At 42.1% G+C, this 12078-nt stretch overlaps 1 protein-coding gene across 1 annotated transcript in view; it reads right to left on the bottom strand.

The window, feature by feature from the left end:
* The window catches only part of KCNAB1 (potassium voltage-gated channel subfamily A regulatory beta subunit 1), a 423260-nt gene extending 412164 nt beyond the window's left edge, over nt 1-11096 (bottom strand). The window contains exon 1 of the mRNA XM_006149769.3: nt 10693-11096. Coding sequence (XP_006149831.1) covers nt 10693-10934 — 242 coding nt within the window. The 5' untranslated portion in view covers nt 10935-11096. The remainder of the gene's footprint in view (nt 1-10692) is intronic.
* Between the last annotated feature and the right edge of the window lie 982 nt (nt 11097-12078).

Raw genomic sequence — 12078 nt, 5'->3', positions numbered from 1 at the left:
CGCTCTTGGGTCCTGCTGGAAGCAGGCCCCTTTCCCTGGCCCAGCTCACTTAGAGGCACCTGACATAGGGTCTAAACACTCCTGAGGTTACTGTGTCTGTGGCCTCCCCACCTTCTCATTTATTCATTAGTGCTCACAGAGTCTCATTCCATGTACCTCCTGGGGAATCTCTTACCATGTCCACTGCCAGCACCTGCTCCTTAGTGGATGCACTGAGCAGATAAATATAGATGACCGAATGTATATAGGTCAGTAAAATCAGCATGCATTTGAGAGCCACCTCCGCTTTGGACCTAAAGTTGCAGATGAAAATTTGTGATCCTTATTGGGTGGCTGTGGAGGATTCAGTGGTTGACACAGAAATGGTAGCAGCAACCAGGTGGCCTTCATACAGGCACAGCAATTGCATGGCACCATAGCGCCACCTCCCAGCCCATGGTAGATTTCCAATGAGTCATAGCCCTTGTTCCTCTGACCTCTTCCCTCCGCTGAAATTAATTTCTCCTAAATTGTTCCACATTGGAAGCACCTCAACAAAATACAAGCTGTGACCCAATACTGGATCCTGTACTATTGGAGTTTAAAAAAATTGTTCTCAAAGAACATTTTTGTATCAAGGGAATACAGAGGGTAGATTGATGTATCTTATTAATGTAATATTTCCTGAAGTGGGTCATTAGTTGTACTCTTACTCATAGAAGGCGTCTCTTAGAAGGGGAAAGAGCCATGCTGTATTCAACTTACTCTCAACACTCTTGAAAAATGAAATGAGGAGGGGGTGCAAAGAGCATTGAGAACATGACCAAAGGTTAAAACAAATGGGGCAAGATGTTAACAATATGTTAAAAGATCAAGGATCTAAATATGTTCTTTATATTAATTCCTGTGCTTTCTGTGTGTTTGAAGTGGTTTTCAAAAAACTGTTTAAAGAAGTCTGATCTTAAAAATAGTGTGTCTAAAAATAGTTCTCTACAGTCTGGGCTCTCACCATTAGAGGTTCACTTCAATGGATATTGCAGTTTGCAGGCACCCTGCTTAAAAAAAAAAAAAAAAAGAACTGTATTTGAAATCTGGAGGCGCATCAGTTGATAACTAGCTAAGGGCTGACAGAGGGCTCCCTGGGAAGGAGGCAAACATCTCAGATGTGCAGAGACGACCTGTGATGAGTGAGAATGAACAGCAGATACGCAGGAGCCTCCTAATTTGTTGTGAGTCAGACCTTCAGGGCTGTGGTCTTGAGAACACGGGCGGGCTTTAAGCTGGCCTTCTCCTGACAGTGCAAACAGCACACCCCTTCCAGATTCACCACATCTGCTCCACCTTAACCGTGCAATAGGGTGCCTGCCCTTGAGGTGGTGCAAAGACACAAAGAGAACATTCTCTGATGTAAAACTGGGATGAGACGTCTGTGGTGTGGCTCAGAATCCTCTGTGCTAGGGAACTCCCAGACACAGAACATTTGTCCTATAAATACCTGACTGGGTTAGGTTATAATACCATGTGTCTGCAATAGGATTGGGTCTTCTCAGCACCCCAGAAATATAACTTATTTATACCGCTAGCTACAACTTATTTTTTTCTCACTTAAGAAAATCCCCCACTGTGGGACCAGCAGTTAGCGTAATGGCTATGTCGCTGGACTCCCATGTAGTCGACCGCGGTTCGAGTCCCCGATCCAGTGGCTTAAAACTCACGCCCGGCGCGTGTGCGTGCGTGCCCAAGATCCCAAGAGGAGAATGGAGGAGAAGGGATTGCAGCGTGGCCATACCCCCTGGGGGGTGATTTCTCACTTTCTGTCTCTCTGTCTCTCTGTCTCTCGGGCGAGCGCACACGCCCTATAGCAAAAACCTCTCAAAAAAAAAAAAAAAGAAAAAAAGAAAGAAAGTAAGAAAAGAAAAAGAAAAAGAAAAAGAAAAAGAAAATTCCCCACTGTCACAACAAGGGAAACAAATGGATTCAAGTTTGAGTTCTGGTCCCAGGGTCCTCTGGATAAAGTCTCTTACTAACTGAGATTCAGGTAACAGAACTTCCTTTTCTTTACGAAATGGCGCATCCTTGTGGCCCTTACAGGCACTGCAGGATAATTCAACCAGTTTTGCTCCTGGGTAAAAACAGTTGGTATATGGTTACTCCTGGGTCAGGGAAAGCAGGCTTCAAAATGCTTCCTTTATTCAGATGAAACCGTTGCCAATATCTTTTACATGAGAAAACACAGGTTCATGTAACCTAGTGGCATTCTCAGCCCTGAATTCCCAATGTGTTCATTGTGCTACATAAAAATAGCAATGTTCTCCTGGAAAACCACAGGTAGAAATTTAAAACAGGTTGAATATTGCCTGCTAAATAATACTTCGAGCTGAAGAAGCACTCATCTCTCACTTTTGCTTAAATCATAAGCACTTGCTATCTAAACTAACACTTTCAAAACTTCCTTATTTTGGAATTTCAGCTTCATTCAGTGAGAAATAAACATATTTTGCTGGTTCTAAATAGATCCCTTTCACCAGGCCTGCTAGGGTCTTCAGCCGCAGCCTATGCAGGTTTCAAGGGATCACGTGTTTTCTGAGCCTGAACCATCCCAGTGTCCACGTTCCTCCAGGAAAGCTGATGAAAGGAGAGAACAGCCAGGGGGCTCAGAGCAAATTAGAATGGGCCTCGTGACTGACCAAAATTAGGCCAGTCTAAAATAAATCATGCAGGTATTTTTTAATACTCCCCCCCAAACAGGTAGTGTTTTTTTCTAGGCTATTAATTTTCACAGTTGTGGCCATACCTACTTTTGCAAGCAGGTTTGAATGCACCAAGCATTCCATGAAAAGAGGTCGCAGGATGCATGGTGAAAGGGTGTTTTGGAGGGGGGATGACACGGAGTCTGATTTAGGAGCAACAGTAATGTTCAACTTCCGTGCATTGTCACCCCATATACAAAGTAGAAAGGGCAGGAGGGTGCCTTCTCTGGGCGCACACTGTCTGCCTCTGTACATAGACAGTACTGGCCTGCAAGGAAGAGTTTATTATTTTCTTTTTGAAGTTTATATTGAGTCGTTGGAAAAGTCATGACGTGTTTTTCTATGCAAAAATGCACAGAATCACTTTTCCGATGACCTAGTAGTTCTCTTTCTTCCATGAGTGAAAGAGACAGAAAGAGCAGGACAGCACCTCTGACAGGGTTTTCACCCACAAGCCGTCCACCACCAGCCTCAGCCAGTCTCAGGTCACGCACAAGCCCCAAGTGTTCAGGGAAGTCTTTGGTTGCAAACCCAAGGCATTCCTCCATGGGGCAGCCTGACAGAGCTGCGGGCTACTGCTGCACCATCCTGTTATCGTCATTTTATAAACAAGGAAGCAGAGGAGCAGAGAAAGAGGGTGGGAGGAAGGTGGTCTTCACATCTTTCTGCTAGGCCACCATGTTTCCACTGTGACCGGCCCCAGGAAATGACTTTCAGAGTGAAAAATAGTTACTATTTACTGTTAGAATGTTTGTTTTAAAAAAAACTACCTGATTGTTTAAAAAAACTACCAAATGCCTTCAAACTTTTTGCCCCGACATTTTGAGAAAAGCTGTTAGGTAAATGTGGTTTCTCTCCAGCTCTCCTCCCCTTCTCCTTCAGTACCCATTCCTAAGCATGTGGGCATGTTTTGACACCCAAACCAGGCCCTTGACCCAACCTGGAAAATGCCTTCCCATCTGCTCTTGTTCAGTCTGGCCTAGCCTGTTTCTTCTCGGTCTGTCATCTATCAGCTTAGACCGTGCCTTGGCAGCCATACTTCCATTCTCACGGACCTCTGCGGACCGATGTCTCCAGTCTAAGCAAGTTCTCAGACTCTGGAGCGGGCTACTAGGAGACGCACTGCAAGCTGCTGAGAGGGTTAGTCCTTTTCATTTCATTCTCTTCCAAATGTATTTTCTAGACTCAATGCGAGACATTGTAAATACAGAATTTGTTAAGAGAAAAAAAAATATCTTCAGGGCCATCAGGTAGTGTGGTAGTTAAAGTGTTAGACTCCCACACAGACAACCACAGTTCAAGTCCTAGACCTGGTGGCTTGCTTTCTCACTTCCTCTCTCTCCCTCTCTCTCATGCTCCCAGAGGGAGACACATACTTATAGCAAGTTAAAAAATAATAATAATAGTAAATACAATTAAAATAAATCATTCTTTTTTAGAAATCTTTACATTGCATCATCCGGAGAGTAATTCATTCTGATACTTCATGAGGCCATTTTGATTACACAGAAGCCCATGCATGAGGGGGAGGAAGAGAGAACAAAACCCTTTGTCCGGTGACCCTATGGATCTATTTTGATAAAAGAGGCAAAAAATTTGTAAAAGCAAGTGAGGAGAGGAGGATAGGCTCAGAATTGTGCACGCTCCTATCTGTGTTTTTTTTCTGTCCTTCTATTGCTTTTCAGATACATCACATACTTTCCCTTTCACACTCTAAATGTGACCGAGTGATTGATTTCTAGGATTTACTTAAAAGGACGTTGGATCAAGAGAACTCTTAGGTTTTTACTCTGGCAGGCGATGAGCTAAGCACTTTCACATATATGACGTCATGTAAATCTTACACAACTGTTGCGTGAGGCCCCTTTTATACACAAGGAAGCTCAGGCTCAGCAAGGCAAGTAAAATATAGAGCCAGAGGAAAGAGAAATCCCTACCTGTTGTTGGGTGTCATTGTTTTTTCTGCTCACCAACTTCCGGATGAATACACCTTAATCAAGCAGCACATACATCTAGCATTTTCTAAGTCCAAAAGTATCACAGAATTACACCTAAGTTCTAGTCCTCATCTTCAAGGCAATGACAACAAAATTTGAGAACAAAATGCACACACATATGAACAACTAACAATCTACACCTTATGTGCCAAGACTTGTCTACACTGGGAGACAGAAAGGACAGACCATGGATTGGATTTGCCTAGGTGGGGGGGCGGGGGGATGTGTAAGAATACTCTAGGCTGGGGAAGTAGTGGTGAGTAGAGACTCGGTTTGGGGAAGGGGTGGAGAGTTAGTGTACAGAGCAACAGAATGAAGCAGGTCACAGAGCACAGCAGCAGGATAGTGAGCGAGGCTAGACCTACAACATCTGCAGGAGGGTGTGTGTGTGTGTTGTCATGGGCTAGGGTGGAAGCTGGGGAGCCAGGAATAAATATGACTGGGGTAAGCAGTGAACTGGACCCCAAGTGGCAGGGGATCTAGACCCAAATTTCCTGCTAGCTGAAACCACAACATCAAGCTAGTCACCCAATATCTCTGAGCCCCCGTATTCTTCAGCTAGAAGATCAGAGGGTTGAGCAGATCATCTCCAAGGCCCTTTCCATATTCTTACTTTTGAGACATTTCCCACCTCTCCCTCTTGTTTTATTGCGTTTTCATCACGACGTTGATTGTATCCTTGGTTGGCAAATAACATGTTTTTATTTTGAGAAACAATTGCTTGATTCCATGGATCTGGAAAAGCCCTACCATTGTAATAATCAAACAAATAATTGGGGGCACATGGTGGCACAGTGGTCAGACTGTGAAACTGACCCAATAGGAAGATCCCAGTTTGCGTCCAGAGATTTCAAGTCCATCACACGGGCTCAGCCAGGGCTGGCTGAGTCTGGGGGTGGGCAGCGGCACCAAAATTCTGCTAGTGGTACATCTCTGTGTCTCTGTCACTTGTAGAGGAAATAAATAATAAAACAAACTTTTAAATAAATAAATAGAGACATTGTGATTGGGGAATTTTTAAAGCATAAATAATTCCAAACTAACCAATGTGATCTGTATTAAACCAATGTCATTTCTTCTACCATCAGTCCACTTGTTTCTGCTGACTTAACTGTTCAAAGTGATGCTTCCTAGGAACATCAGGGACTCCTTAGGAAAAAGCCCCAGGAACCTCACTGCTGTGTGTGTTGTAAGAATATTGGTGAGGATGTTCTTCATCACACAAAACAGAGCCCCAAGAGAATCTTCTCTGATCTCCATGCTAGGAAGAGGTGCGCTATCACCAAGCAACTGGTTCATCTCTACTAAAAGGACTCTGTGACACAGCGAAGTCTCCATCTCTCTCCTCACAGTTTAGTGCTGCTAGAAAGCCCAGGTCTTATCCAGACTGACCCTCTGTAACTACCTCTGCTTGTACATGGCATGCTCTCTCACCTGTGGCTCTGTCCCTCGCTGATCTTTTATCTCAAAGTTTGCTTTTTATTTATTTCTCCCATGAGAAAGGGAGACACTGACAGAGTGACAGTACACCCAACAAGGTCTTGATGCTGAGTTTCACCCTCAAACTCCGCCGGCCCCAGATCATGGGCAAATATATTCCCAGTACACTCAGGGTCTCTAGATACAAACCGAGACCCTTCCCATGTGTGTCAGCCTCGCAGAATCACATTTTACCACTATGCCCCATCTGGTCCCCCTTGCTGTTCTTTAAGTCTTTCTTGGTCACATTTTTTTCTTCTTCCTTTTTTAAGCTTATTTTTTTCTTTCTGCATTATATGCACGTAGACTCCTTAAATGATCTGGAAGCAAAGAGGTTTAAAGTAAATAAACACCAACAAATAAATAATCTGTGCAACAGAAAGCTGTGTTGTCTAGACCAGGGGTCAGCAAACTATGTATGGCTACTGCCCAAATCCAGCCAACCTCCTGGTTTTGTATGCTCCACAAGCTAAAAATGGTTTTTACATTTTTTTTAGTGAAGGAAAGATTGTCATGTGTGGAAAATGCATATAAAACGCACAGCCATGCCCACTCATTTGCATATTGTCAGTGGCTACTTGTACTCTACAACAGCAGACTTCGGTAGTTGTGACAGATGCAGATGTGACCCTTAAGCATAAAATACTATCTGGCCTTTCATGCAAAAAGTTTGCTGACACCTAGATTAGAACTTCATTTCACGTCTGAGTTCCTCCTGCCAATTTTGGTATTGTAAAAGTGTTTCAAAACTAGGTATTTGCTGTAGCCTAACACAATCTAGATATATTCTGAGCTTTATTCATAAAACTATCCCTCAGGGCACTTCGGCCTTGACTCAGGCTCCTATTTATTGTCTGCCTTAGAGTTTATTGCTATGTAACAGAGACAATCAACGTCCCAAGTGAACGAAAGACCATCTGGGTGACTATTTTTTATAATCACTAATAATGAGTTAAAAAAACAAAAACAAACAAAAAAAAAACCTTGCAGTTTTGCTGAAAACTAGAAGCCAAAAGAAGGATCTCCACAGCAACTTAGGATTTTTTACACCACATTAAATCATTTCCTCTCATTTCTTTCCAATTGATATATGTGTTTGCATATTTACTGATTTTTTTTTTCCTCTCCTGGTCAACCTTAGTTAGGAATAAAACCAAGTCTCCATGGAAACACAACATCAAGCTCTCTCCCAGGTGATGCAGGGACCCAAGCAGCTGGTATTGGGTTAAAGGCGGCAATGGCATCTGACCAAATTAGGAAGAGAAAAGAAAGAGCTTCTCCAGCTTTTCCAGACCTCGCAGAATTCTAAAGTTCAGCATGGAAAGTTACACGGATCGCAAATTACTATGGGTTGTTTTATTTTATTTTTTTCTATTTTTTCTCAGAATATTCTCCTACCCACTTCTATTAGGTCATTGGGAATGTCATGACATATTTTTCCATGCAAAAATGCATCGTGACTTTCCCAATGACCCAATATGTTCAGTTAAGGGACTTTCATCCCCCCTTCCTTAATCTAATGAACATAGAGAACAAGTAAGAAGAGAAGCTTGTTTGATGAGTGCGTGTTATGTGTGAGGAATGTCTATGTCCTCCTGGCTGGCCCAAGGTCTCAGAGTACTAAAATCAGCAAAGCAAGGACTCAGACTCTGGTCTGCTTTATTCCAAAGCCCATTCACTTTCCCCTACGAATGAAATAATACCCTTCAAAAAGAAGAAAGTAGAAAAAAACAAGGTTCAAAGTAGGTTTTTCTTTTTTTTTTTTAAAGAATTATCTTATTTAACTTTATTTACTTGTTTATTTATTTTAAAATCAGACAGGGACAGAGCAAGAGAGAAAGCAAGCCGCCAGGTCCAGGACCCAAACCGCAGTCTGCTATGTGGGAATCCAGTGCCCTTAATCACCATGCCAACCTGCTGGCACCCAAAGTAGGTTTTTCAACATAGCCATAGTCCCCTCCACATTCCCTTTTTCTTGGTGGAAAAAAATTATAATAAAAAAGAATATGAAAGTCACCTTTTCTCCTAGCTCCAACCATGTTTATAAAAAATCAAGGTCAAAAGCTAAGTTGGAAAGGAAGCAAGAGGACCTGGTTCTCTTTCCTAAATTTCCTTTCCAAACGCTTAAAGGAGAAAGTCTTAAATAAAGGTAGCGAATAAGTTTTGAAGGAAGAATAAACAAGACCCTATGGAAATTTGAGGAGGGAGAAGTGGAGGAATTATCAGAAAGATGCGTAAGAGCCCAGTAAATTCATGCGTAAGAGCCCAGTAAACTCAAAGCCTTGGCTATTCCTTGGGGTCAGTGATCAATGCAACCTGCACTTTTCAGACCTGATTTAGGAACATTCTTGCAAGTTCCATCTCTTACTGGAGAGTGAGCTAGCAGTGTATGTGCTTGTCCAGGACCCTGACTCCATGACTAGGACCCAGTATCCCAAGCGTACAAAGCCTTGCTAGTCAAGGCATTGTGAAAAGAGCCCCTGGGGGTCTGGTGGTGGCCCATCAGTAAAATTCAATGCTGTCCAATTGACCCACATGGAAGGTTACTGGTTCATGCCTCTAGACCCCACTGAGTATTCCTAGCATGCCTGTACCAGTAATCTGGGGTGGTGAAGCTAAGGGTAGATGGCTGCATCAGTACCCTGTTGGGGATACTCTCTGTCTCTGTTTCTCTCTTGCTCATAGAAGAAATAAACACACTTTAAAAAAGAGAAAGAGTTGGGGCCCGAAGGTAGCATGATAGTTGTTAAGGCATGGGACTCCCACATGGTCAACCACAGTTCAAGTCTCAGACATGGTGGCTTGAAAATCATGCCTGGCACAAGTGCATATGTGCCCAAAGTTTTGAGAAGAGAATGGAGGAGAAGGAATTATGGAATGGCCATCTTCTGCAGGAGGTTATTTCTCACTTTTCTTCTCACTGTCTCTCTCTGTTTTTCTCCTTTACAGCAAGCGCACACACCCTATGACAAAACCTAAAAAAAATTTAAAAATTAAAATTAAAAAACTATCTGAACATTGGCACCCAACCAAAGATGTGCAATTGGTATTCAAACCAGGAAGTGTGAGACAAGAAGCACACCTTCTTAAGGTTGTTGGAAGAGTTCCTGGTGATCACACTCATCCTTTGACAAAGACATAGAGATAGGTTTTGTTTTTAAATGAAGCAGTCCCTCTTCCCCTTGCCTGATCTGTAGTCACACACCACTCTCATTCTTTCAAGGAAGGCATAAGGAGAGAGTGAGAGAAGGTAGAGAGAGGTAGCGAAGTAGGCGCCCTCTTACAGCAGACAGATTCAGGAAAGAAGGTGGATGAGGAATGGTGGCATCTCCCCTTCCATCCTTGTGTGTGAAGACATGCGTTATTTTGGAAATAGAGTAAGGTTTATCTGGGGCTCCACCTCTGAGGAACGATAGAGTAGGTTGTCTTACACATCCCTCAAATCTAGATGAGTTCATTCTTCTGCACACACCCTTTATTACATAAAGAGTCTGTGTAAAATATTTCACTCTAGAAAGGACCCATATCATTGCAAATTGTTTTATTAATAAAACTAGCTGGTGAGCTGGAGCAGTAGCTCCTGCACTGAAAATGATCTTTAGATTACAGAAAAATAAATTCACTGGGGACATCTTGTACATGAAAAACAATCTTACCCTATGATATAGAAGTTTGGGCTTCAGTTAGAACAATGGTTCTTTACAAATGCTAAATTATTTTTTCAGTTTTCAGTATCCTGTCCTTCCAAATAGCCTTTACTCAGCTTTCAAGGTGTTTGAAACTCCAGGCATTGGTTAAGGAAGTATTTGTGCAGGTGCTACTGGGTGATTTAGCTAAGTGCAGGTATATCATCTAAAATGTTTAAACTGTAATTTCTCTGAAAAAGAGTGATACTTCCCATCTCAGAGTCATCTATAAAGATTATACATACACCTCTCCACCAGGAAAAAAATTTCTCCCTCCTGTTACTCTTTAACAGAATAAATAATGAGACTGGAAGGTTAGCACATAACCGGTAATTTATCATGAACTACAATGATAAAATGTGCTGTCATTTCAAGAAGAGGTGGGACTATTTTATTAGCACAGACCCCACAATTCAGGCTTAGAAGAAAATAACAGTCTTAAAGCCCAAGAAAATCTACCCTTAAATTATAAATTCTCTGGAGAAGAATGGAGTCTCTCCATTCTTCATCTTGATCCGCTAAATCACCTCCCCACTCAGAACCAAAGACATTTCTACTGGTGACACATAGTTACAACCTTTCACAGATGAGTTGGACTATCTTTCGTGCAGCCTTTTGAGCCAAGAGAAAGATTAATATAAGCTCAAAAAAATAAAGCAACCCAGGAAGAAGACTCACTGCATTATTTTTCTTTTCCTTATACCATTCTGTTTTGCCATGTCAGTCGTAATTTCTTACTTAACAACAAGAACCTTTAACTTCAGTGCAGTGTCTGGTTTGAATGACTGCAGTCGACAGTACCTGTACGCCATGCCCGTCTCTGCCTTTGTCGTTTCTTGCAATGAAACTCCATGAACACGTAAAAACTTCTCCAGATATTTCCATTCTGCCACTCCACTGGGCCTAACAGGCCAGCAGGTTGCCTGAGGCTGAGTCTTGGTCACTGCTAAGTGCCGTCTACATTTTAGGGCCGATTCACTGGATTTCGGCAGACCCAGCTTGGGGCTAGGGATGTCTGCACAGGCAGGTTTATAAAGATGCATGTTTCAAAAGCCCAAAGAAGCAAGGCTAATTTCACAGCACTTCACGTAATACTGGCTTGATTAACTCAAGCCAAAACATAGGGACTGAATGTCCCTAAAAGGGATCAGCTTGTTCCCTTTACATCTCCCTTATTATTTCTGTATGCAGCAGGCTCCTATGTTTCCAACAGAGCTGTTGGTCATGGGCCTCTGCCAAAGACTGGGAAAAAAAAAAAAGGAGCCTAACAAAAGCCAATCATTTTTCTTCTTCCTTTAAAGTTCTCTAAATCAAATGTAAGCACCACATATTGGCCCTGGGAAAAAGATATGAAGGATTTTTCCCATGTCTTTCTATTTAGGTAAAAGGAATTATTTTGGTGGGACACAAGCCAAATCTTGTTTTCAGAAGGACCGTAAGGCCTTGGAGATGATTCATGAGTGCGTAATGAGACTTCTCTAAAGGATCAAATAGTTTGTAACCAAATAACTTTTTATTCTAAGAGTATAATTCATGTGGGAGAAAGGTCCATTAATCTTTTTCTTTTTTTTAGATGTTGATGTCAAATAACAGAAAATATCAATATAGTGTTTATAAAAAACAGAGGTCCCATCCAAGCCCAACCAATTTTTGACAAAAGTACAAGAGCAATGCGATGGAGATAGAGCCTTTCAACAAATGATGCTGTTGCGGAGCCAGCAGGTGGTGTGGTGGTTAAGGCACTGGACTTCCACATCATAGACCACAGTTCAAGTCCTGGAGCCAGCAGCTTGAAACTCACACTGGACACATGTGCATACATGCTCAAAATCTCAAGAGGATAAAGGAGAAGAAGGGATTGCAGCATGGCCATCTTCCCCAGAGGGATGATTTCTCACTTTCCCTCTCTATGCCTGTCTCTCTCTCTGACTCTCCCTGGTGAGGGTATATACCCAATCGCAAAAACAAAACAAACAAACAAGCAAAAAATGATGCTGTTGCAATTGAACATTTATAGGCAAACAAAATAAACCCTTGACTTAAACCTTATACAAAATATAACTTAAAATAGATCACAAATTTAAATTTAAAGTATAAAACTATAAAACTTCTACATAAAAAACAGGAGAAAAGATTCAGCTCCAAGAGCTAAGTGAAGAATTCTTAGACTTGACACCAAAGACATAA

This window comes from Tupaia chinensis, unplaced genomic scaffold, assembly GCF_000334495.1.
Source record: "Tupaia chinensis unplaced genomic scaffold, TupChi_1.0 Scaffold000272_1, whole genome shotgun sequence".
In the NCBI taxonomy this organism is placed as follows: domain Eukaryota; kingdom Metazoa; phylum Chordata; class Mammalia; order Scandentia; family Tupaiidae; genus Tupaia; species Tupaia belangeri.
The sequence above is the reverse complement of the archived record's forward strand: the minus strand, read 5'-3'. Positions and strand labels throughout refer to the sequence as shown.